This window comes from Rhincodon typus, chromosome 5 (genome assembly GCF_021869965.1).
Source record: "Rhincodon typus isolate 14 chromosome 5, sRhiTyp1.1, whole genome shotgun sequence".
NCBI classification, from domain to species: domain Eukaryota; kingdom Metazoa; phylum Chordata; class Chondrichthyes; order Orectolobiformes; family Rhincodontidae; genus Rhincodon; species Rhincodon typus.
The window spans coordinates 108,992,717-109,018,966 of record NC_063336.1 but is presented as its reverse complement, the minus strand read 5'-3'; the positions used below and the strand labels follow the sequence as shown (position 1 = coordinate 109,018,966).

The window sequence follows — 26,250 nt, the reverse complement described above, 5'->3', positions numbered from 1 at the left end:
AGGAGCAGGAAAGCTGACGTTTCGGGTCTGGATCCTTCTTCAGAAAGAAGGGTCCAGGCCCAAAACGTCAGCTTTCCTGCTCCTCTGATGCTGCTTGGCCTGCTGTGTTCATCCAGCTCTACACCTTGTTACCTAAGAATTAGGTTTAACTGCTTCAACTTATTTATTTTATGTTGATGTTGCCTGCTTGATGAAATCAAGGTGAAATGTATAATACCTCAGCTATGGATCAGTGATAATACTTTTGCCTCTGAATCAGAAAATTCTGGTTTCGTACCCCATTCCAGAGAAACTTGTACATTACGTAGACTGGATGAAGTCTTCAACACCGGCTTTGTTTACACTCAGTTGGATGTTAAAAATCTCATGAGATCATTCAAAGAAGAGCAGGAGAGCTTTCCAAGGTGCTGCGGCCAATACTAATCTCTCTATCAGCACCACATCTGGTCATTGACCCATTACTTGTTGTCAGATCTTGCTCTGCACAAATTGACAGGTGTAAATTGTACGGTGGCTCAATAGCCTCACAGCGCCAGGGACCCGAGTTCGATTCCACCCTCAGACGACTGTCTGTGTGGAGTTTGCACATTCTCCCCTTGTCTGCGTGGGATTCCTCCGGGTGCTCCGGTTTCCTCCCACAGTCCAAAGATGTGCAGGCTAGGTGGATTGGCCATGCTAAATTGCCCATAGTGTTCAGGGATGTGTAGATTAGATGGGTTATAGGGAGATGGGTCTGGATGGGATGCTCTGAGGGTTTGGTGTGGACTTGTTGGGCCAAAGGCCCTGTTTCCACACTGTAGGGATCCTATGGATATGCCTAAAACAGTGGCTATACTTGAAAAGTACAGTCATTCCATTCCTGAGAACCGTTATGAATGATCAAATTTGTGAGTGCTGAGCTCATTAAAAAAGGTTAAAAATTATGGATATGCGAGTTTTGCCTGCGGATTTTGATTTTTGTTGTTTCTTGATTTTTGGTACGGATAGGCAGATTTGCCATTTGTGATTTTGTGGGATACAGGAGATTTACTGTATAAGGAGTGTTCATAAGTCTTGATGTTTTAAACAGTACTATAAAGCTGCAAGTTCTTTCTATCTGTCTCTTACTGAAATATGGGCCAGTATTCTCCGCACGATGAAGTTCAAATTTCAGGCATTATCCTGGTAATGTACAGCTTGGAATCACAAGCAAGTCTAAGTTGACAATATTGGGGAAAGGTTCGCGGTGAGATTCACTATCAGTTTTAGATTGGTGCAGACCTGAAAGCTTTCTTCAACACAATTTAATCTAATGTTCTTTAGAGTGACATACATCAAATGTTACTCTAAACTCTTGAAAATACCAATTAATTAATATTTTGATAACTGAAGACACAAGATTTGTGCTTAAATGTATTAACATTTCATGTCATGGCCATTTACATTCTGGTATGCTAGACACCTTGATTTATTTCTGGTCAGAATAAATCAATCTTTTTTTACAATTTTTTGAGTTTATTAGCTTTAGCTCAAACACTGGACAACAGTCAGCACTTTTGAACAGTAACGCTTTAATTGCTTGCCATATTTATGTATTGGAGCTTTTACATCATCCCTATTCCAAAAGTATATGCAATCCAAAGCTAATGGATTTATACATACACACATTGGATTCACGAATATTTCCAGCCTCTGTAAATAGGCTGGAGAAACATAACAGGAACAGGGCTTTTTCCAGCAACATAGGAGGAGACAGATATTTAATTAGTATCCTAATGTTTTATCATGCAAACTTACACACTACCAAACACCTGTAAAACCATGTTGCATCTTCCTCTGTTGCTTGCATGAATTGAATTTATTTTTAAAAATTATTAGGATTTTGTTATATACATATAAAATTAAATTATTAGAAAGGATTAAACCATAATTTGTCCTCTTCCCTTTGCTCACAATGTCATGTACACAAGCATATTATTCATGTAGTATTGGCTTTGCACAGCATCATGCTGGAGAGAAATTTGGAAGATAGAAAATTTACATGCAGCAAATCCTGTTTTTATTCTGTTCACTAGACACTTATTTGTGTCGAGCTATTTGGTGGTCAACTAACTATACATTGACTGCATGCAATAGGCCATGTTGCTTCTTTGAGTTTTTGGAGCTCATTCAGTTTCTGGAGCAGCCTGTTCTTGAAAAATGTCTTGAACCACAATATTAGCTGGTACAAAAGTTTGTGGTACAAGAGATGCTCTGCTTACTGTAATACAAACCTCTACAATGGTGAACTTGTCACTAATCTTTCCGATATGCCACATCTACTTAAATATATGATTCTTGTTTTAGTTGCAAAAGTCAAAGTCCAAGTCTTGGCTTGTATGCAAGACAATATGGAGCTTTAAATCTGTTCTGCATTGTAACTTGAAACTAAATTTTTAGATATTTTCAATCAAATCGTTCAGAGATGTTAATACACACCTTTTGCAGCAGGTGGCCCTTGAACCCAGGCCTCCTGGCTCAGAGTTAGGGATATTTCTACTGCACCAATAGGCTCTGCGCAATGAGTAATCTGTGCAATAAAGATTTTTGCAACATTTGAGTTCTGTTTTTGCAAATTGCAAACTTGATTTGTTGTCAGATACTATCTGTCTCATTTATCACTTGTTATTTTACAAGTTCAAGTATTACAGGCTGAACACGTTTACCTAAGCATAGGAACATGGGAACAGAAGTGAGCCATTCAATCTGTTATCAAACCTGCTATGCTATTCACTTAATTCACAGTTGATCATCTACCTCAGTGCTACTTTCTTGCACTATTTCTGTATCCTTTGTCGTCAGAACGCAATCAATTTCTGTCTTGAATGTACACAATGAATTAAGATTCCAAAGCCCTCTGAGGTAGAAAATTAGTGCCTAGGGTGATTCCCTCCAGTTTTTTTGTTCTTTTTCCAGTTTAGTTTTTGACAATGATAATCCCCAGGATATTATCATTGGGAGATTCAGCAATGATCATGACATTGAACATCAGATGTTAATGGTTAGATTCTCACTTGTTGTAGATCGTCATTACCTGGTGTGTGTGGCGCAAACATTACTTGCCACTTGTCAGCTTAAGCCTAGATATTCACCAGGTTTAGTTGCACATGGACACGAATTGCTTCAATATCTGAAGAGGCATGACTGATGCTGAATGTTATACAATCATTAGTGAAGACCCCCACTTCTGCAGATGGTCATGATGCAACCAAGGACACTAACCTGAAGAGTTCCTGAATGATATCCTGGAGCTGAAACTATTAACTTCTGACAACCACAGACGACTTCTGTTTTGCTTGGCCCCCTTGATGGAATACTCTGTCAATTGTTGCCTTGTTGTCAAGGGTAGTCTCTGTCACCTCACCTCTGGAGTTCAACTCTTTTGCCCATTTTTGTAACCAAGCTATAATGAGAACAGGAGCCAAGTAACCCCGGTGGAACTCAAACTGGACATCAGTCGGTAGATTATTCCTTTGCACGTGACATTTGTCAACACTGTCAATGACCTCTCCATCACTTTGTTCTTGGTCAAGAGTTGCCTGGGTTTGAGTGGGGAGGTGTATGCTGCAATGTTATCAGAACCCTTAACCTTTGAAGTATCCATTGTCTTTAGCCATTTCTTGATATTAGGTAGAATTGATTAATTTGATTAAAGACTGACATCTGCGATGCTGGGGACCTCAGGAGCAGGCCAAGTTGGGTCATCCACTCAACACTTCTGACTGAAAATATGCAAATTCTTAAAAGTGAGGACAAGGGGAGCCCTGACATGCCTCTAAGAAAGAGGGAAAGAGATGAGAGATGAGGTGTGTGAAAATGACTGAACACTTTGGAGGAGTTTGTCAACCATACTGGGTGGGAAGCCTCACTTGAGGAAAATGGACAACGTATCGTAAGCACTAGTGTGGAACATAGCATCATCAGAATATGGAGTCAGAGAAACACTAAGAATGGAATTCAGTCTCTACAGAAAGAGGAGTGTGAGGAACTGTAGTCGAGGTAGCTATGTGAGTCCTTGGGTTTCCTAATGATGTGCACTAAAAATCCAACTCCAGAAATGGAGACCAAGAAGTCTAGGAAAGGAAGACTCAGAGATAGACCAAACGAAGGTGAGGGCAGAATGAAAATTGGTAACTGGTCTTTTTTTTTTCTCAGTTCCTGGCAGTAGCAGAAGGTGGCAAAGATACAGTCATCGTTTGCCAGTAAAAATGATGATGAGTGGTGCCTGAGTGAAGTGAAACAATGGATGTTCCACATATTCCACAGAGAGGCAAGCATTACTGGGAATCATATAGGTATAACAGCAGCACCTGCCATTTGGAGGAGTGGGCAGAGTTAAGAGAGAAGTTATTCAGACTGAGAGCAAACCCTGCCTGACGGAGGGATGTGGCATTGGACAGGGACTTGTTAAGTCTCCATTTGAGAAGGAAGCAGAAAGTTCTGAGATGATCCCATGGGGAGTCAGAGACATAAAGGGATTGGACATCCCTTATGAAGAAGATGCATTTGAGACCAGGACACTGGAAACTGTTGAATTGATAGAGGGCATCAAAATAATTGTCAATGTACATCAGAAGAAACTGTACAAGGAGAGAATTAAATTAAATCAAGATAGGACAATGTATGTTCTATGGGACAGTATTAGGTTGAACTAATAGTCTGAATATTGCCTACCGCTGCAGGGGGTGAATTTAGTGAGGCAATGGATTGGCTTGTCAACTAGGACTGTTGCCCAGCTCAGTACCTTCCCACCTACTCCTGATCTCAACTAATAAAATGGGCACTGAAATTAACAGCTGCCCAATAACTGCAGATAAATAATCAAGGGTCAATAGAGGTTGTAGACGTGCTAGCCGAGCCGGTGTGTTTGATAGCAAGGTGACAAAACATCTGCAAGGTAACATCGTCAGTGCACCTCCGGTGAAGTGTTGGTGTTCTGTCCTGCTTGTTATTTATATGCCTCGGTTTGCTGGGGTGGTTGGCATCACTTACGGTTTGGTTTTTCAGTGGTTTGTATATCGGGTCCAATTCAATGTGTTTGTTAATGGAGTTCTGGTTGAAATGCCAGGCCTCCAGGAATTCCCTGGCATGTCTCTGTTTGACTGCTGTTATGGATGTGTTGTCCCAATCGACTGGGACTACACATCTGTTAGCTCAATCAACCTCAATATGACACTGTGTCAATGCCATGAAACAATAGTACCTTCAGAAGGATGCCCAATGGATCAACCATGGCAGTCCTCTTTATGGATTTTGGGAAAGAGGTAAAAGCAAGCTGTGCAATTGGATGCAGCAAATGGAAGATCTCCAGAAAATATAAGGTTAGTGATGGTCCTGGATATTCTGGCTTGAGTTTGGTATTGGAGTCACAGCCCAGAGGGAGGTAAGAGAAAGTTGATTTTCAGCCCCTACCAGGTAGATCTCGGTACAACAGACAACAGCCGTGCCACCCCTGAAAAGCGGGTTTGATGCTTATGCTATGATTGGACCCAAGAGAACAGGTTGCAGCAAGTTCTATGTGAGAGGAACAGAGAAACTGACGTGGTCAATGTTTGTTTATATTGGAGGTTCTCAATGAAAACATCTGGAGACAGTTAGCAGCCATTGGGAAAGGTACAGGTGCATGGAAAATTTTGGAGATAGATGAAGGGTTCTGTTAAGCAGGGGAAGGATGCCTGGTCAAAGAAGTGGGTATGGAGGTAGATGCAATGGAAGAAGAGCTCAGCATCATGCAATCAAGGTGTAAATGAGGTGGTGAAGCTGAAGTGAGAGGGTGGGGTCGGATAAAAGGAAAGGGAAGGAAGGACCTGGATGGGTTTCAGTACTTACAAGTTGGTGGAGCTTCTGATCCTTCGCACCTGAAAGGAAGATACTCTTTTATTAAAGTGCCAGGTGAAGTGAGGCATGAAATGAAAGCGTGGATCAGGACAGCTTTATGATAGAATGAATCATTGTTCTTAGAGAGGCATTGGGAGTGTACATGTGACATTAAAAGTACATCTTCAGATGTAATGAGAAGAACAGTTTGGAATAAGATGAAGCAGGAGAGAAAGGAAATGAGTCTTTAGAAACAAGTTGTGTTTGACTAGATATCCGAAAACAAAAAGGGAGGAAGTAGAAAGCAAAGGTGAATAAGCTAGAAAGGCCAAATGGAAATTCCAGCTGGGAGAAGAATATAACTGCTTCAAGGTAGGCATTCCTGGAAGAGTCATGGCAGTTAATTAAACACATACTAACAGTAAGTACTCCAGATGATGGAAATTGGAAATAAAATTAAAGGAAAAGCTTGGAAAACTCAGCCTGCCTCTGATTTAGAAGGTCCAGGTTTGAGTCCAGGACTAGAAGGCTAAGCAACAAAAACAGAAGTTGCTGGAAAAGTTCAGTAGATCTGGCAGGTTAAGGACGTTGCATTCATAACTCAGCCAGAATGTGAAAAGAAATAAGAGAGGGAATTCCTGGTCAGCTACAGGCTGCAGTATACATGTGAGTGAACTGTAACACACCACCAATTCACTTTCATCACCAAGATCTGTGTGCAGCTCTTCATATTTTTCCACCTCACCTGCCTTGATTAAACCCCATCCAAATCTATTTGGCGAATTTAGCCGTTGATGAATAACAGTGAGTGAAGCAGAGGTCACTGAAAAGACATGTTTGCTATCAAGTTACATGTCGGGAATGTGATTTAAAATGCTAATAAAATTCCCCAAATCCAGAGTAATGATAACTGTTTAAATTATTGTCACCCTTCAGAACAATACAAATAGAGTGCTACATTATTGGATAAGATGTATCTGCCCTCAGGTGGTCATAAAAAATGACAGGTCCTGATTTTGACGAACAGGGAACCTTCCACCATCACACCTAATATCTAAATCAATGTCCATCTTACAGCCAATATTATTATTAAAGACATTTAGACGTCATGTTGTTTATGGAACTTTTCTATATGCAAAATTGGCAGCTGAGATTTTACATAACAGCATTAAGCGTAAGGTGCTTTTGGATGTCCTGAGATTGTGAAAGATGCTGTTAAACATGCAAGAGTTTATTTCTTTGAAATAATGGCTTTGATTGTAGGCTTCATTTACAAGTTTATTTTTATTTATATTTTGCTTTGAATGTTCAGTTTTCCTGAGTTTGCTGAGATTAGCCTTGCTGGACTTCTCATCTGATTCTGCCACAAATCTCGTCATAGCTGACTCAGGTCCTATAAGATGCCAGCAACTGTTCAGGTCATGGACCTTTCTTCAGATGATTCTTCAAAGGTTCTGAAAGAAAAGTCATGAAATCTTGGGTGGGATTTTTACTTGCCCCGTCAACCAAAGAGTTGATGGATGGCCCATCTCTGCCAATACTGGTTGCCACGTATTCAAATAATATTACAAAGGCCTTGAAATTGCCTAAGATCAAGTCTGCTGTCCCCATTGGAAAGGATGGTTTGCCCTAGAGAGCTATCATACAATCTGATTGGCTGGCAGCCCTCTAGTCACAGTCGTGTCTGGTAATCTGATACTCATCAATGTGACTACAGTCAGTTCATAAAGAAGGGGTGGTTATGGATGCCCCCAATGTCAGGATTGTTCAGGGTATTGGTGGGGCTCAGCTGGCAGGCCCCAGGGACAGGAATGGGTACAAGAGGCCGAGCGTGGACAGTTAAAGGAGGATATGACCATGTTGGGAAGTTGAGAATGGGATCCTCCAAAGGATCCCCAAAAAAATGATTCTCACCCAGCGCCTCCCCCGTCCTGCACCTCGCCTGCCACTGGCCTTTGCAGTAAAAGTTGCTATGGCATCAGTCTTCTCCTGCCATAGGTAATATAATGACAGGACAGTATGTAAATATTTGTTCGCTAACCAACTTTCTCTCTTCTCAGATACTGGAGGACCTTCTGAGTATTTCCAAAATTTTCTGTTTTTATTTCATATTTCCAGCATCTACAGTATTTTGTCTTTGCTTTCAGTTACTGACTTTCTGTCTCTTCCTGTGCTGCCAGTCTTACCATTGGTGAGGATTAGCAGCTAGTGTTTTAGGTTTAATGGGACTATTTCCAACCTCTGCACAAACATCTTGATGGCTGATTGTGATTTTGTTTCATATAATCTTCTTGATTTTTGCCATGACTTATACATAGTTTCTCACAAAACATGCCAGGACACAATTATACATTTTTATTATATACTCTTCGGCATTTTTCTTCTTAGTGGTTTCATTTTATTTTTGAAATCATGGCTTCCCATCATCTGTAACATGATCCTGAAGAATATGGTTATTTGTTTTTAAACTGGTGATAAACAAAGAAACTGTTCAAATCGTGTATTATAATCTTATTGTGGGAAGCAACTAGAATAAATGATAATTCTGTATGAAAGATATTTAATGTTAAATGTTTTAACTGTATAATTTTACTTTCAGTTTTTAAATTGAATTCACAGCTGCACTTATTAAATGTTCTACGTTATTTAATGTTCATTTAAACTATGTGTTCCATTTTAATCAGGTTGCTGGGATGGGTAATCTGCTTAAGGTCCTAACCAGGGAGATTGAAAACTATCCACATTTTTTCCTGGATTTTGAAAGTAAGTCGCAGTGCTGGGCAGCAATGAATACTATAAGCCTAAGCTTCAGCTGTTTTAAATCAAATCCTTCACACAAAATGTGGTTGAGGAACAAAATACTTCTGGAAATTATTCACTTCTACCAACAGAGCAAAGTTGATGGTATATTTCCCCTCAGTAGCCTTTAATATTCACCACATAGTGCATCTATCTCTTCCCTTTTTTCTCTTTCAGGAACCAAATGGGGAATCTGCTAAAAGTTCTCACTTGTACAGAGTTTGATCAAGGGCCAAATTTTTTTCTTGACTTTGAAAGTGAGAATAGACTCTTGCTTGGCTTTTATCATAAAACCAATCTGCATGTGCCTGTAGAATAGAGAAATTGGGGTGTGAAAGGAACTAAAATGGTGTATATTTGGGTGTCTACAATACTACAACTTCCCTAAATCTGTTCAAACATTATGCAATTTTTCCATTATCAGTTGGCACTACAACCAAGGACAACAATAGAACTTGCGATAGTAAAAGAACCCAAAACACCAAGTTAGTGAACGTGCTATGATGGTTACGGTCATTTGGTCTGGCAAATTAATCTCACGCTCTGTGCTGCTGAAAAAACCAAACAAAACACTTAGCACTTCAGTTGTATCCAATGAAAAATACCTTCTTTCCACTAAAGTTAGAAATATTTCCTCCATGTTTGGGCATGATTTTAAACAGTTTAAACAACTAACTAAATAGCTTGCACGATAGTAGATTCTAGAGTAAATCAAAATGTTGTCATTTGCCCATAATTTATTGTTTATTAAGCACACTTCTCTTTGGATTACTCTAACTTATTTTCTGAAATTATGTACATTTTAAATTAACATGAAGAATTTTATTTGGAAAAGTATAGTTCTCAGATCACTGCAGCGTATAAATGGTTTGTTGTTGTACATAAGACAAATGTTTAAGATCATTTAAGTAGTGGTAGTAACATTTTGTTCCTTGCATGCCCCTTGGATGGTACTTGGATGACAATATGCAATGCATGATTCTTCAACTGGAATTTCTAACTCTGTTGAGTTAATTTCTTAGAATATGCCCATTTTAAAGAAATCTCAGTGTGGAAAAATGTATTCAACAATGAGGCTTGCCATATGAATCTGCTACTCTTCACCATTTACTGTCGCATAATTTATTTAATTATTTAAGGAATTTAATTGAAGCAACATGAAAACTTTCAATGAGATGCAAAATATAGTTTCTAATCACCCAGTAAACATACATTTAAACTTAGTTTTGTTGTTTCTAAGTCTTTAATTTCATTAGGTTTGAATATAAAATTTAGATTTCTATCATTTTTTCCACTCTGATTTTGTGAACCTGGTGATTATTATATATTCCTGCATGATTTTAATAAGCTGGTTTTCTTTGTTAGTTGGCTACAGTGTACAGTGGGGGTATTGGCAGAAATCACTCACTGCATATGTGGCTTTATGCTTTATGTAATATAGAGGGTTATTCTAATTATCCTTTTGATAGGATAATGCACTGCTTAGAAATGTACATAATTACAGGAATCTAATTGCTGTGTACTAACCCAATTTGGTGCATGATGTGTTGAAGTTGTATTTGCTTATATACTGCTTATTTACTTGTAAATCAAGCCTGTGGGAGCTTTGATGCACTTTACTCCTGTCTAAGGCAATTCTAGCTTAATGATCAATTTCTTCCAATGTTTCCAAAACTGATTTTTTTTTTAAAAAAAAACCTCATTCCATGTAACATTTGCTCAAACTAAATAAAGGATAGCAAAAACGATGCTTGAAATTGCTTATAAAAGTCTTCCTGCCTACTGCTCAGCACAATGTAGGTTCTAGTTAAACTTCATTAATTTAGCTTCTTAAACATCATAAATGATATAAAATTGGTTATTTAAATATATTTACATATATTAATAGTAGAATTGTCATAATTTGACTACTCCTTCAAATCAGTTTTTTTAATTGATTATGGGTTACAAAATGAAAATGAGTACATTAAGACAACATTGAAGAATTTGCAGAGCACTTGATAACCTTATGTAGATTAATGGCAAGTTATTGATCACTTTGTTGCTTTTTATTTGCCGAGTTAGGAAATGAGGGATACAGGTTCAGAAAAATTGATTTCTCTGTTAGGTGAAAGATATAGAAGGAGAAAATGGCTGTTGGATTTGATGATGATTCTAAGGCACACATGAAGTATGTGTTATATAGACTATACCCAAGGAATAGGGGAGTGAGTGGTCACACAGTGGTGAAAGAGAGGGTTTTTAACAAACTAGCGAAAGAGGAGTTTTGTATCCGTTGCAATAATATTATCTTGTTCTAGAAAATGAAATTGACGGGAACTGTTGTAGTGGACGTGCCATTTATTGTGGCATTTATTTGCTTGTCTCACCTACTAAAATAAAAGTTTATCTGTTCTATCAAAACTGCAGCAAACTGCCTTAAGTCAAAGTTAACAATGTAATTGATGATATTTTGCAGTTAAGATAACTAAAGTTGAAAATTACAGATCTAAGTGCAGAAGTTTTTTTTTGAAACTTTAATTAAAACTAACACTATTAAATGAGTTGTTACTGCTGTATTTATATTCAGTTATCACCACATACTGTACTGTATTAGAATCTGCAGACAGCTTAAATCTGACAGCTTAAAATGGAATCCAACATATTTCCTGAATATTTCCTTCATGCTAATGCTGCCATTGTTCTGAAAACCATCCGCTTTGAACATGTTAGGAAGTGATGTAGCATTCATGGGGTGTAAAAGGTATTCTAAGAAATTTCAAGTGGCTTGGTAATGATTATTTATGGTAAATAATTCTGGTGATTTACAGTCAATTTCTTAACTTTCTGTAAAGGTGATAAAACTGAAAGATTATTCAGATATGATTTGTGACAACACAATGCTGGCAGGTTATTTCTGCAGAATTGACTGTCCTAAATGAGGTGGGCATGTGTAGGGGAAAATATAATCCTAAATACTTCATTATGTTATGAATTATTTTGTATTAACTTGTACACCACTGGTATTCTTTTTCAGTAGTGTGAATTGTTAATAACAAGGTTAAAATAATTAGCGCTATTCATGGCCCCCATTCCTTTGTTAGTGTTTCAAATTGAACATTCCTGAAACTACCCTGCATATAATAACATGCTTAAGAAAAAGTTGCTGTTAGCTTTCAGTTGAGAAAAACTCTAAATTATATGAGCTAGTTATCTCTTGTGACAAGAGTTTACGGTAAAGTTTCAGGTAGTCATCAACGACTGCAACACAAGGCGTGCCATTTAAACATCCCACAGAATTCAATTTAGTAAAAGCATAATTAAAATTATTACTTACTTCTGGCACATGTTGACTTGGATCTTTCTGCCTGATTCTAATGTGAAGATGTGGTATTTAATTATTTAAACTTTTATTATTTTGAGATGAATTGAAATAAAAATTTTAGCATTCATACTGCAAATAGAGAGTATTTACACATTTTTTTTGAAAACTTAAAGGGAATAAGTTCAGGTGTCTGCTGACAGCTAATGCCTTTGGTTGAACAGAAGTCCTACCATACAGTTCAATGGTCTGAACCTAGAGAAGGTCAGAAATCACATGACACCAAATTATCGTCCAGCAGGTTTATTTGAAAATACAAGCTTTCAGAGTCTTACTCCTTCCACATCATTAAACCTAGAGAGAAAAACTTTATCCATTTAATGTATATGAATAAAGAAATGAAATCTAAAAGCCTATCTTGGCTCTTCAGAACATTGATATCAATAATTAGCATTAGTCAAAATTCATGAGAGGTAATATTGACTTAATACAGCATCACAAGAAACTGATCATTTGTATTATCTCATTAACTGAAAGTTGCAGAAAGACAGGTTTGCAATTGCTTACTCAAAATGTATAAGATAGAAACATTTAAAATTAGCAAGCAGCTATATATACTACTCTTTTACTAAACACATGCTGCAGCATAACAGCGTTCAATTTTTTAAAAAAAATCAATGAAGTATTCCTCTTGAAATCGGACTTTGTCTTTCTCTTTATAAATTCACCTTAGTGTCAAACTAAATATGTAAAAATCTTGGTTCATTTCACCATCGAATCTTCTCATATTTGTGTAGACGCACAACCTACAGATGGAGAGCGGGAGATTTGGAACCAAGTGAATGCTGTACTGCAGGATTCTGAAAGCATTTTGACAGAGCTGCAGGCTTATAAGGGAGCCGGACAAGAGATAAGAGATGTATGCCAGTAACATTCATTCATTTATAAGTGTTGATTTAATTTTGAACATGAAGGTGTAAAGTGTTAATGTTATTTTGAATTCTGTAAAAACAAATTGTACCATTCTGTATTTATTAAAAGTATATGCAGAATGTATTAGAATGAGTTGACGTTTTATTTGACTCCTTTTAGAAAGCTATGCAATCTTTTTAACCATACTCGTCATGGAATATGAAACACCTAAAGTACAATGGCTCCACAGAGAAATCTGATTAGAATCAATTATTATTAATTTACATGTTGGAGTACTTCAGTACTTAAAGATGGCAGTGCTAATTTGAGGGATTTCATGTATAGTCTAATGCTTTATACTGATCCGAACTGAATGTAGGGAATAAAATACCTATAATGCCCGATTTTTCAACTTAATAAGAAAAATTAATATTGGCAATGAACTTTCTATAGAACCAGCATTGTCATATGGCATTTCAACGTACACATCATAATAAGCTATTAATATCCAAAAGTTCTAAGATGTGATGCCAGTGCGAAACATTTTGTTTTCTCCCAGGCAATTCAAAATCCCAGTGACGGCCAGCTGCAGGACAGAGCATGGAGCTCAGTGTGCCCATTAGTTGGGAGACTTAAGAGGTTCTATGAATTCTCTATAAGATTGGGTAAGCTTTTAAACTTTCTTTTTTCCATTTTTATGCAGATAGAGTATAGAAGCTCTGTTACACTGTACCTACCTGATGTAACATAGAAAATCACATTTAGAATTAGAATATCCTTTATTGTCATGTGTACTGAAGTACAGAAATACAGTGAAAAGTTTTACAATGTCACCTCTTACGGTGCCGTCTTAGGTACAAAGTACCAAGGTGCAAATCTTAGATACAAAAAGAGGAATAAAAAGAAAAGTAGTTGCATTACTTTACAGTGATTTGTAGTATAATTTAGAAATATGACATAGTTAAAAGGATAGACATCACAGTCAATAAATAAATTACAAATAAACATTACATTGTAGTAGTTTAGCACAGGGGTTTCCACACATGGTCTGACCACCTGCTCCAGACCCAAGTCCAAAAACTGTCCCTGCTCTGTTTCAAGCCTCCAGTCTGCCCCATACCGGCTCTCAGCTGCTTCAAGGTAAGTTTTTTCCGGGACTTGACTCCCCACGCTGGTCTCTGCTCACGGAGTCGCCTCCTGGACTTGCCAGCTCTCTTTCGCCTCTGGCTAAGTCCAAGTCGGAAGTTGGAAAAAAGATGCAGAAAAGGAGGAAATGAGAAAGATTTTAAAAAAAGAAAAAGAATGGACGGAGCAGAGGAGCTCCGGCTAGTGTGTCTTACTCTGCCGCTATCTATGTAGATTACTTTGCAGGTTTGCCATCAATGAGACACGTGCCATCAAACTCAATCCCGTAAAACAAACTAAGTAACAATAATTTTCATTAGATAGTCCGGAGCTCCCCTGAAAAGTGACTTTTTTGTGTAAACACATTGGTAATGGTAAACAGCTGATGGCAGACACAATTGGATCAGGCTTTCTATCTTGCGCTTGTAAACAAATGTCTCAATCCATCAAATGAATCATTTAACTTTGATATTGCAGGTCTGTGCAAGTGTTATTCCTGAAAGCGGAGAAGATCCTAACCAAATTCACAATTATATCGCACCGAATTTTCGAATGCATAGCTGATTTGAAGTTGTGTTAGTGGCTTGAAATCAATTAGTCTTATGCCCGTGCAGTTGTTTGTTATTGCTAAATCTGCTCAAATTGGATTCTTGATAGCCTGGTTTACTAACTGTTGACAATTTTTGAGACTCACTCCACTATGGTTGCAAACTTTAACTTGTGGTGGGAAAATGCAAACTCCTTTTACTACGTATTTTTGATTTGTCCATACAGAGAAAGCATTGCAGAGTCTTTTGGAATCTTTAACCTATCCACCTTACACGCCAACTCAACATCTGGAACGGGAACAAGCTCTGGCCAAACAGTTTGCTGAAATTCTGCATTTTACTCTCCGTTTTGATGAGCTTAAGGTTTGATATTCAAACTTGCCTGTGGTATTTTACATAAAATGCAAAATTTATTAAATTATAATATCCTGTTATTTTCTGTCCTAGATGAAAAATCCAGCCATCCAGAATGACTTTAGCTATTACAGACGAACTATTAGTCGTAACAGAATTAATAACATGCATGTGAGTACAGTGTGTCAGAGACTAAAATGGAATTAGTGAAATAGGGTTTACATAACTTTAAAACTAATCTGTGCTCTTTTTATCCTGCTTGTGTAGTTAGATGCTGAGAATGAAGTAAACAATGAAATGGCCAACAGAATGTCCTTATTTTACGCAGAAGCTACACCAATGTTAAAAACATTAAGTGATGCAACAACCAAATTTGTATCAGAGGTATGTACACCAGATCAGGTACTGGTCTTATTTGTGATATAGTAATAATTGCCTTTTTATTAGATCATTACATAGAACCCAGTTGAGCTAGCCAATTGGATACAAAATTGGTTTGAAAGTAGGAGACAAAGTGGTGGCAGACATTTGCTTATCGGACCGGAGGTCTGTGACCAATGGTGCGCCACAAGGATTGGTGCTGGGCTCACTACTTTTCATTATTCGTATAAATGATTTGAATGTGAATATAAGAGATATGGTTAGTAAGTTTGTAGTAATAGAAGTAATAGGTTTAAGGGGAGAGGGGAAAGATTTAAAAAGGACCTGAGGAGTAACTTTTTCACATAGAGAGTGGTGCGTACACAGAATGAATTGCCAGAGGAAGTGGTATAGGCGGGTAGCGTTACAACATTTAAAAGGCATCAGGATGGGTACATAAATAGGAAGGGTTTTGAGGGATATGGGCCAAATGCTGGTAAGTGGGACTAGGTTAGATTGGGATGTCTGTTCGGCGCAGACGAGTTGGACCGAAGGGTCTGTTTCCCTTCTGTATGACTCTGACTCTATTACCTCACCTGAGTATTAACAGTACTGGTATTGTTCAGATGAGATAATGATTATAAATTTTTGTACCATTAAAAGGAGCAGAAATTGGATTCTGCTTTTGAACCAAATCCATAAAAACAAGTGTGCATGAATTCCACGTAACATTGAGGCACCATGTGATTTTGGTGATGATAACTGCTCTCTACACTTAGACTTGTGTTGACTTGCAGGAGTCTTTATTGTCAAGTACTCACAACTGGAGTTAGTGCATAAAATAACGAGTTGGCACTGCTAATTCAGTACTGGATTTCCTCATCAATGGTAGTCTTTAGAGATAAGTGGCTGCCAAGATATTGATAATTTTTAACATATTTCAGAATGTTTTCTTTAACATATATGGGATGTGTAATATTTGGCTGACCAAGTGAGGGCTGAGATCAGTTTTATTTTGGCAACACTCACGGAATTGAAGAGATTGATAACAATGTGCAAACCTGTTGGTGTGGGCAATGATACTGCAATACTCCACAAACTGCAGTCCATAATGGCTGGGATATTTATTTTAGTTTTGACATGGAAGCAACTAAGAATAAAGTGATTTCCATTAATGCAGTATTTAATACTGACACTACAAGACAACTGACCTTTGATAAGATGAATGACCCCTATCAGGTAGATTAGGAATAGTTTTAGCCTACCCCATTGCTTCAGTTAACCCCGGTTTGGATTTTGAAGGCGTCAGTTTCAGGGTGTTCCACTCAAGCTCCTTGCAGTCATAGCACCATGAGGCAATTGCACGATTGGGACCTTGTTTCTTGGAATCCACAGAGTCTCGTGATTTGCTGAATTGAATGCTTTGGTCAGGTTCATGAATGCAATGAAGTGTTGCATACCAATATAAGCAAACTTCTTTAAAGTTTGTACCCTCTCCAAAGCTTCCCCATATTTTTGGGTAGTGTGGTGACCAGAGTTGAACACTATATTCCAAAAGCAGTCTCACTAAAGTTCTATACAGCTGCAACATGACTTGCCAATTTTTATACTCTATGTTGTGACCAACAGATGCAAGTATGCAATGTGCCTTCCTGACCACCTTATCCACTTGTGTTCCCACTTTGATTGAACTGTGGACACCTACATCTCTCTGTATGTTGATACTCCTCTGCCATTTACTGTATACCTCCCTCCTGCATTAGATCTTCCAAAATGCATTTGCCTGGAATAAACTCTATCTGCCATTTCTCCACCTAAGTCTCCAGCCTTCTATATCCTGCTGTTTCCTGTAACAATCCACAGCTCCCCCAGTCTTTGTCAACCACAAACTTACTAAATAGGCCATCTACATTCTCCTCCAAATCATTTGTACATATTACAAATAACAGAGGTCCCAGCTTTTGATCCGTGCGGAACACTACTGATCGCAGATCTCCAGTCAGAAAACTACCCTTCCACCTCTACTGTCTGTCTTCTGTGACCAAGCCAGTTCTGCATCCATCTTATCAGCTCACCATGGATCCCATGTGACTTTGCCTTTTTTATCAGCCTTTTCAAAAGGCTTGCTAAAGTCCATACAGACAACATCTATCGTCCTGCCCTCATCGATCATCTTTGTCACTTCCTCAAAAGATTCAACCAAATTTGTGAGATCTAACATTCCTCACACAAAGCCATGCTGCCTATTGCTAATAAGTTCATACTTTTTCCAAATGTAGGTAAACCCTATCCCTAAAAATCTTTTCCAATAATTTCCTTACCATTGATGTAAGGCTCCCCTGGCCTGTAATTTCCTTGATTATTCCTTTCGTCCTTCTTAAACAGAGGAACAACATTGGTTATCCTCTGGTCCTCTGGGATCTCTCCTGTGACTAAATGGGGTACAAAGATTTTATACAAGGCTCCAGCAATTTCCTCAGTTGCGTTCCTTCGCATTCTGAAATAGAGTCCATCAGATCCTAGAGATTTGTCTACCTTAATGCCCCAGAATATCAACATATCATTCTCAAGACTCACCATCCACCATGTCCTCCTTTGTGAATACCAATGCAAAGTATTCCTTAATGATCTCACCAATTTCCTCTAGCTCCATTTATAATTTCCCTCCTTTGTCCTTGAGTACCTACACTTCCTTAGCAACCCTCTTGCTCCTTCTATATGTATAAAACACCTCAGGATTTCCCTTAATTCTGTTTGACAAAGACATTTCATGGCCCCTTTTAGCCCTCCTAATTCCTTGTTTGTGTTCTTTCCTACTTTATTTGTATTCTTTGAGGGCTCTGTCTGTCTTAATTTTCCTAAACCTTATTTATGCCTCCTCTTCCTCTTTGACTACACTCTCAATTTCTCTTGTCATCCAAGGCTCCTGAATTTTGCCATCCTTATCCTTTATTTTCACAAAAACATGCTGGCCCTGAACTCTAATCAACTTTAAAAGATTCCCACCTGCCAGATGAAGATACACCTTCAAACAGCTACCCCCAATCTACAACCCCCAGTTCCTGCCTAATCTTATGGTAGTTAGCCTTCCCTAAATTTAGTACTTTTACCCAAGGACTAGACCTATCCTTATCCAAAAGCAACTTAAAACTTACAGAATTACAGTCAATGTTTTCAAAATGCTCCCCACACTGAAATTTTGATCCACACAAATTCACACCACACAAATGCCAAGCAATGACCATCTCCAATAAAAGACAATCTAGCCACTGCCCATGGACATTCAATGGTGTTGCCATCACTGAATACCTCACTATCAAAATCTTGGGGGTTATCATTGACCAGGAGCTCAACTGGACTTGCCATATAAACACAGTGGCTACAAGAGCAGGTCAGAGGCTAGGAATGCAACGGCGAGTAACTAGCATCTTAATTCCCCAAAGCATGTCCATGGAATACTCCACATTTGCCTGGATGGGTGCAGCTCCAAAAACACTCAAGAAGCTTGACACCATCCAGGACAAGGCAGCCGCTTGATTAACACCACATCAATAAATACCCATTCGTTCCACCACTGACACTGAGTAGCAGCAGTGTGTGCTATCTACAAACTGCACTGCAGAAACTCACCAAAGATCCTTAGACAGCACCTTCTAAACCCACAATGACTTCCACCTAGAAGGACAAGGGCAGCAGATACATGGGAACGCAACCACCCACAAGTTCCCCTACAAGCCACTCACCATATATATCGCCATTCCTTTACTGTAGCTGGGTCAAAATCCTGGAATTCCCTCCCTAATGGCATTGTGGGTCAACACACAGCAGGTGGACTAGAATGGTTCAAGAAAGCAGTTCAGCACCACCTTCTCCAGGACAACTAGGGAAGGCAGTAAACTCTGGCCAGCCAGCAATGCCCATGTCCTGTGAGTGATTTTTGTTTTAAGAAACAAGCGGGTGTGAGAAATAGCAGTGTACCCTGGAGAGGGCCAGGCGACAATATCTTGATTTCTGAAGGGAAAAGTTCCAAACCCACAAAAGCTTCTGCTGCTCTTTGCCAGACCTAGTTCCATCTGAGTCTCGGATCATTTCAAGAAGTACCATCTTAGAGACTGACTGCATCTATTGTGAAGCTCTGAAATTATGTAGTGGACTTCTTCACGCATGCATGCTGCTGGTGCTACCTGCAGAAGTGTTTACAGCACTTGCAGCCACTTTAATAAGCTGTTCAACACATGCACCTGGACCAAAGTAAAATGTGTCTCCCAAAACAAATAATAATCAAAACAATGGTTAACTATAAGGGTTCAGTCTGACTGCAACTGATTGAGAATGAAGTGTTTTGACTGTACCATTGTTGATAAAGTTATAGGGAAATCTCAGTTTCACAATGGTCAAAGAATGCTACTTTTAATATTGTACCGTATTCAGGTTTGTAGGTGGATTCTTATGTTTTAAATTATAATTGTTTTTCTTTTTCTGTTTTAGAACAAGACCCTACCTATAGAAAATACGACTGATTGTTTAAGTACAATGGCTAGTGTGTGCAAAGTCATGTTGGAAACACCGTAAGTATGATCCAGAAATTCATATTTTCAAGTTATTTTGGCATCTATTGATCAGACTTCTGTGTGAGATTTGTACCTTGCCTAAAGATCATCTCCCAAAAGGGACCTGATGGGCAGTGAGATGTACAATTCTGAATGTATGAAACAAAATAGTCAAAAGGGCTTGAATTATTCTAGCCTTTTTGTCTTTGTGCAAAAAGTGTACTAATAGTATTTGGGCTGTGGAGCTGTGGCAAAATGCAATGAATTATAGAAAAGCAGTCTGCCACAATGAATAAATCATACTCTTTAAATTAGCAGTTAAAAAATTTATGCATCAAGCATGTCACAATTTTTTGATGGCCTCTGATGCTAAATATATGCTGGTCTGTGTTTCTTTTTCTATCACCTGCTAGTAATGATTTTTTTAAATTAACTAATCAGCATTATCTTGAAAACCAGAGACATTTGAAATGGTCTCCCGTGTACCTCAAAGACCCCACTTCCATTGGTAATAATGAAAAGTACTGTAAATCATTTTACTAATTAATTTTGTAATAATTTATTTTTAAGTGTGTATTTTAAACTTTTACCTTTTAAACAGGGAGTACAAGAGCAGATTCACCAATGACGAAACTCTACTGTTCTGTATGAGAGTGATGGTGGGCGTCATTATACTGTATGATCATGTACACCCTGTGGGAGCATTCGCAAAAACATCAAAAATTGATGTAAGGAAATATATGTGGGAGAAAATAAGCATCATTATAATATATAAGAATGAGAAATAAGGCTGTCTTGTTTCATTGGACTTAAAATACACTCTGATTTTAAGTGTTGATTTTTATTGCCATCAGCTACCTTCTTTACCTTTGTTTGTAAAATTGAAAAATGCTGAATTGCATCCTTTGCTTCACGTTCTCTATTTTCATGATCATCCTCCCGAGTCTCGAAGCCAGTTTTTCTCATGGTCTATATTTAAATATATTGATTAAGAAAAACAGATACATTTATGACATTTTAGAAATTTTCTTATCGACTCATGTTGAGTGGAATCATGTTGAGGTTTTGAGGGTCTTGTGGACGGGATGAAGAGACTGGGGTTTCACTTTAGGAAACATTCTTGAGACTGAGAGTGGTTGAGCAAGGAGCTGTAAACATCTAATGTTCCACTCTAAATAAGTATTAGATTGATTAAATATTGGCTCTAGGAATATCTTTTACCAACTGGCTTTCTGGATTCTGACACATTAGACAGCCATATCGTGTAAGTGGATTCTTATTAGGTTATTCAATGGTATTTTTGCTCATGATATCTAACAAATTTACCAGATAGAGACATTACGTTAGTGTGAAACAGCATGAAATATACTTAGGGGACTTTTTTTTATGCTACACTTGCTGTGCATTTGTTTTGATTTGTCAACTCATTTGATAAATTTACAATAAAGATTATTTGCCGACATTCAGATCATTAAATAGAAATCCAGGTCATTAACAGCAAATGACTGATTCCAACTGAAGATTCATATGAACTCTGAGCTTCGTTTTATGACATTTTAATGGGTTTTTAATAAAATATATTTGATTTGAAACAAATTCTTTGAAGAGCTGGATGCTTTAAACAGTCCATTAAAACCACAACAGGACGTTACGTTAAAATGTACCAACAATCTAACGAGATAATAATAGTGTAAAACTTCAACAGAGAAATATAATAGATGCTTGTATTACTGAAACTTAACCATTGCTTATGTTGTCTCTCAGATGAAAGGATGCATAAAAGTTCTGAAAGAGCAGCCACCAAACAATGTGGAAGGTCTTCTGAATGCACTCAGGTAAGATTTGTTTTTTTTCCTAACCAGATTCTTTTAAGAATTAATATTAAGGCACACATGTAAAATTTCTCACTGCAAACTGAGTGCAGTCTGCTTTATCTTCACTTGCTTTGTAGCTCATATCTAATGATCTTATACCTAATGTCTAGCTGGCTGCATACAGTTTTAGCCTTGAGATATGAAAATAATGTTTTTTCCATCATATTTAGTAAGTACTGATACTTGATTTTCACTGGATAAATGTATGCCTATAAGTAAATTAACTGTTCATCCCAAAGTCTTGCATCCAACGAAATTCCACGGCAGAACTTAACCTTCCTTTGAATATAATCTTAAAATCATTTGTGCTTTGCATTTAAGCTTAATATATTTGAACTGCTCAGAGTGTTTGCGAGTGAGTGGTTCCATTTCATTTCCCTTTTCTGACACTTTATCTCTAAAGGGCTTTCTTGTGTATACTGTATGGTTATTAACATACTGGGGAAAGCTTTGTACGGTCATGTTATGCATTTTGGTGAAGGTAAAGTTGAGGAGTGGCCTATTGTTTGCATGGTACATCACAGTTTGCTATCACAGATAGCAGGATGTACCTTGCTGGATGAGCCAGTATTTGCTTGAAAGGATAAGACTTTATCCATGTCCAGCAGTTAGTGATGTTCCATAACACATTTCTCATATAGGGCTTGAGGCTACTCGAAGACTAAGATGTCTGGATTTCACTCGTGCTATATTGAGAAATGCAATGAACATTGTAGGACAGACAAACTGAGAACTTCCATCCAAATTAAGAAACAAGTTTCCAATACACACCACTTTTAGATATAGTGTAGACTTAACTTTTGCCGAAATTTTATGCTTTTCAAGGTGAATTGAGCATGTTTTTAATTCAAGTCTTTATGAGTAACATTGTTCACACAGGTACTACATATGTTTGGTATCATTTACTTGGGTAGAAAAGTAGGGTGTTTGCCCATTATTTTCCCTACTCTGAGTAATTCACTCAAGCAGTGGGCAAGTCAGTCAACTGTGGCCAGCAAAGCAAGTTAAGTAATGTATAAGATTAAGAAAAGTCTGCACAGTTGCCAGGGATGGTAATAATTCTGAGGACTGGGAGGTGTTGCCCAAAAAGGAATACACAAACCTTTTATTAGGTGTTCTTCCCTTGTGTGACAAATAAAAGGCTGTCTCAATTTAGTTAAAAAACCCTTCTTTATTTCATCTCTAAGTACCAATACTTAATACAAAACCTACATTCATTGCAACATTTACTTCTTATTTTATCTAACTTAACTTCAATTTTAACTCACTTCATTTAACTTCACTTTAATTTAATTCATATTTAACCCTGGCTCTAACTTTAACTCCATAAGTTTGGCTTGAATCAAATATTAGCTGATGAGAGTGAAGTGGCCATCTTTGTACTCCGTGTAGATCTCACCTCATGGTTCTTCATTTTCTCTGAAGGTAACTTTAAGATACGTACTTCTCAAGTGTTGGTCTCAGAGCCTTCTCCTGAGAAAATCTTTTGTTCTGCTTACCTACTTCAAAATGTGCTTGATTTCCAGAGTGTTCTCTGGAGCACAGCCAATGAATTGATCAAATCCTGATCACATTGTTCAATCCCTGCCAATGGAATTTACTGGCAAACAACTCTCAAATATTTACAACTGAATCGTAAACCGCTACATTCCATACTCCGTTTAAGGTTGTATAGTGCCAGTGTTTCTAGAGACACCATGACACTTGCCTTATTTGGTCAACACAGGAAACTGCAGTTCACAACATCTCCTGTCTGCAGTTTTAACTGAGGTTAGAGTTTAAACTAGCTCAACCAAAATTCCCAGCGTGCTTGATAATAGCTCTTAACCAGCCTAGTAGCCATTTCTGTTGGTGGCATCCTGACCACAGAGGATTTTAAAATGCAGCAAAGGAAGACCAAGAAGCTGATAAAGGGAGAACAGAATATGAATGTAAACTCACAAAAAAACATGAAAATGGGCAGTGAAAGCTTCCACAGATGCATACAAACGAAATGTTTGACTAAGACAAATGTGGGTGCATTCCAGGCAGAGTCAGAAGAATTTATAATGAGGAATTGTGAAATAGGATGAATTTAGCTTCTCTGCTATCTCCCCTGAACTATGTCCTCATCACTGAACATCACAATGTTGGTTCCAGGACAATCACTATTGTTTCCTAGACTGATCAGCATCAGCTGTACTTTATCTGTACTAAATTATGTATAATGTATGATTATGTACAATGGAAGATAAAAGAAATATCCCAGAATTAGAAATTTAAGGGACTTGAGAGAATTATGAAAGTTACTATTAGTAAGAAGATTGCATTGGAGGAATAATGGGTCTGAAGGACAATAAGTCCTTTGGACCCGAGGATTTACATACCAGAGTGTTGAAAGAGATAACTAATGTATCCACCACTCTCATAGCTAACATCTTCCAAAATTCTATAAATTCTGGAATGGATCCTGCAGTACTCGCCAACAGTAGTAGTAAACAAAATATTGGAATCTATTTTTAAAAGGTGTAATAAATGGACACTTGGGTAATTATGGTCTAGTTCAGCATTATCAGCATGAACTTGTAAATGGAAAATTGTATCTGAACCTGTTAGAGATTTTTGAATTTAAAATAATTTACAAAGGGGAGTTGATGGACATAACATACTCTGATTATCAGAAGTCTTTTAACAAAGTTCGGTATATGAGTTTGGTCAGGAAATGTAAAGAACTTGGGATAGGAGTTAATGTATTGGCATGAATTAAAGCTAGCAGGCAGAAAACAGTAGGATGAAATAGGTCATCCTGACACTGGCAGATGGTAACCAATAGAGTACCACAAGCATCAGTGCCGTAGACCGGTTAACCTGACATCGGTGGTGAGCAAGTTGTAGGAGGGAATCCTGAGGGACAGGATTTACATGCATTTGGAAAGGCAAGGACTGATTAGGGATAGTTAACATGGCTTTGTGCGTGGGAAATCGTGCCTCACGAACTTGAGTGAGTTTTTTTGAAGAAGTAGCAAAGAGGATTGTTGAGGGCAGAGTTGAGGACGTGATCTGTATGGACTTTGGTAAGGCGTTCGACAAGATTCCTCATGGTAGATTGCTTAGCAAGGTTAGATCACACGTCATACAGGGAGAACCAGCAATTTGGATACAGAACTGGCTCGAAGGTAGAAGACAGAGGGTAGTGGTGGAGGGTTGCTTTTCAGACTGGAGGCCTATAACCAATGGTGTGCCACAAGGATCCGTGCTGGGTCCACTGCTTCTTGTCATTTATATAAATGATTTGGATGTGAACGTAGGAGGTATGTTTAGTACATTTGCAGATGACACCAAAATTGGAGGTATAGGGGACAGTGAAGAAGGTTACCTCAGAGTACAACGGGATCTTGATCAGATGGACCAATGGGCCAAGGAGTTTAATTTAGATAAATTTGAGGTGCTGCATTTTGGAAAGGCAAATCAGGGCGGGACTTTTACAGTTAATGGTAAGGCCCTGGGATGTGTTGCTAAACAAGAGACCTTGGAGTGCAAGTTCATGGTTCCTTGAAAGTGGAGTCGCAGGTGAATAGGATAACGAAGATCTTTGGTATGCTTGCTTTTATTGGTCAGTGCATTGAGTATAGGAGTTGGGAGGTCATGTTGTGGCTGTACAGGACATTGGTTAGGCCACTTTTGGAGTACCGCATGCAATTCTGGCCTCCCTCCTGTAGGAAGGATGTTGTAAAACTTGAAATGGTTCAGAAAAGATTTACAGGGTGTTGTCAGGGTTGAAGGGTTTGAGCCATAGGGAGAGGCTGAATAGATAGGAGCTATTTTCCCTGGAACATCGGAGGTTGAGGGGTGACCATAAAGAGGTTCATAAAATCATGAGGGGCATGGGTAGGGAAAATAGACAAGGTCTTTTCCCCAGGGTGGGGGAGTCCAAAACTAAAGGGCGTAGGTTTAAAGCGGTTTCCAGAGAATTTGACATTTAGTGAGTGGGCAAGACCATGGCAAATGGAATCTAATCTGAAAATGTGTGAGGTCATCCACTTTGGTAGGAGGAACACATGGGGATTAGAAAGCATAGATACACAAAGGTGCCTGGGCATTCTCATCAGTAAGTCACTGAAATCTAACATGCAGATGCAGCAAGCATTTAGGAAGGCTTTTATGGTATGTTAGCCTTCATCACAAGAGAAGTACAGGAGTGGTGAAGTCTTGCTTCACTTGTATAATACCTTGGTTAAACGGCATCAGAAGTACTGTATAAGTACTGTATAAAGTGTTTATCCCCTTACCACAGAGGTAGTGCAATAAACATTTACCAGACTTCTGCCCGGGTTAGCGGGACTATCCTATGAAGGGATATTGGGGAAACTAAGCCTCTATTCGCTAGAATTTTGAAGAGTGAGAGGTAAAAGCTACAAAATACCTTAAGGGATAGACAAGATGGGTGCATATAAAATATTTGCTGCAGCTGGGGAGTCTAGAACCAAGGGATATAATTTCAAACTAAGGAAGAAGCCACATAGGTTGGCGATGAACTTCTAAATACCAATGAGAAAAATATATCTGGGCATAGTTTGAAGAAAAGGCATTGACGATCGCTCATGATCGTATTG

The 26,250-nt window shown here is 38.2% G+C and overlaps 1 protein-coding gene across 2 annotated transcripts in view; it reads left to right on the top strand.

Moving 5' to 3' along the window:
* cyria (CYFIP related Rac1 interactor A) overlaps positions 1–26,250 on the top strand; it is a 139,757-nt gene that overhangs the window by 109,260 nt on the left and 4,247 nt on the right. For both annotated transcript variants that reach the window (XM_048597445.1, XM_048597447.1), the window contains exons 3-11: positions 8,520–8,598; positions 12,733–12,854; positions 13,407–13,512; positions 14,747–14,883; positions 14,968–15,045; positions 15,142–15,258; positions 19,723–19,802; positions 20,386–20,512; positions 21,549–21,619. In XM_048597445.1, the coding sequence (XP_048453402.1) occupies positions 8,529–8,598; positions 12,733–12,854; positions 13,407–13,512; positions 14,747–14,883; positions 14,968–15,045; positions 15,142–15,258; positions 19,723–19,802; positions 20,386–20,512; positions 21,549–21,619 (908 nt within the window). In that variant the 5' untranslated portion in view covers positions 8,520–8,528. The remainder of the gene's footprint in view (positions 1–8,519; positions 8,599–12,732; positions 12,855–13,406; positions 13,513–14,746; positions 14,884–14,967; positions 15,046–15,141; positions 15,259–19,722; positions 19,803–20,385; positions 20,513–21,548; positions 21,620–26,250) is intronic.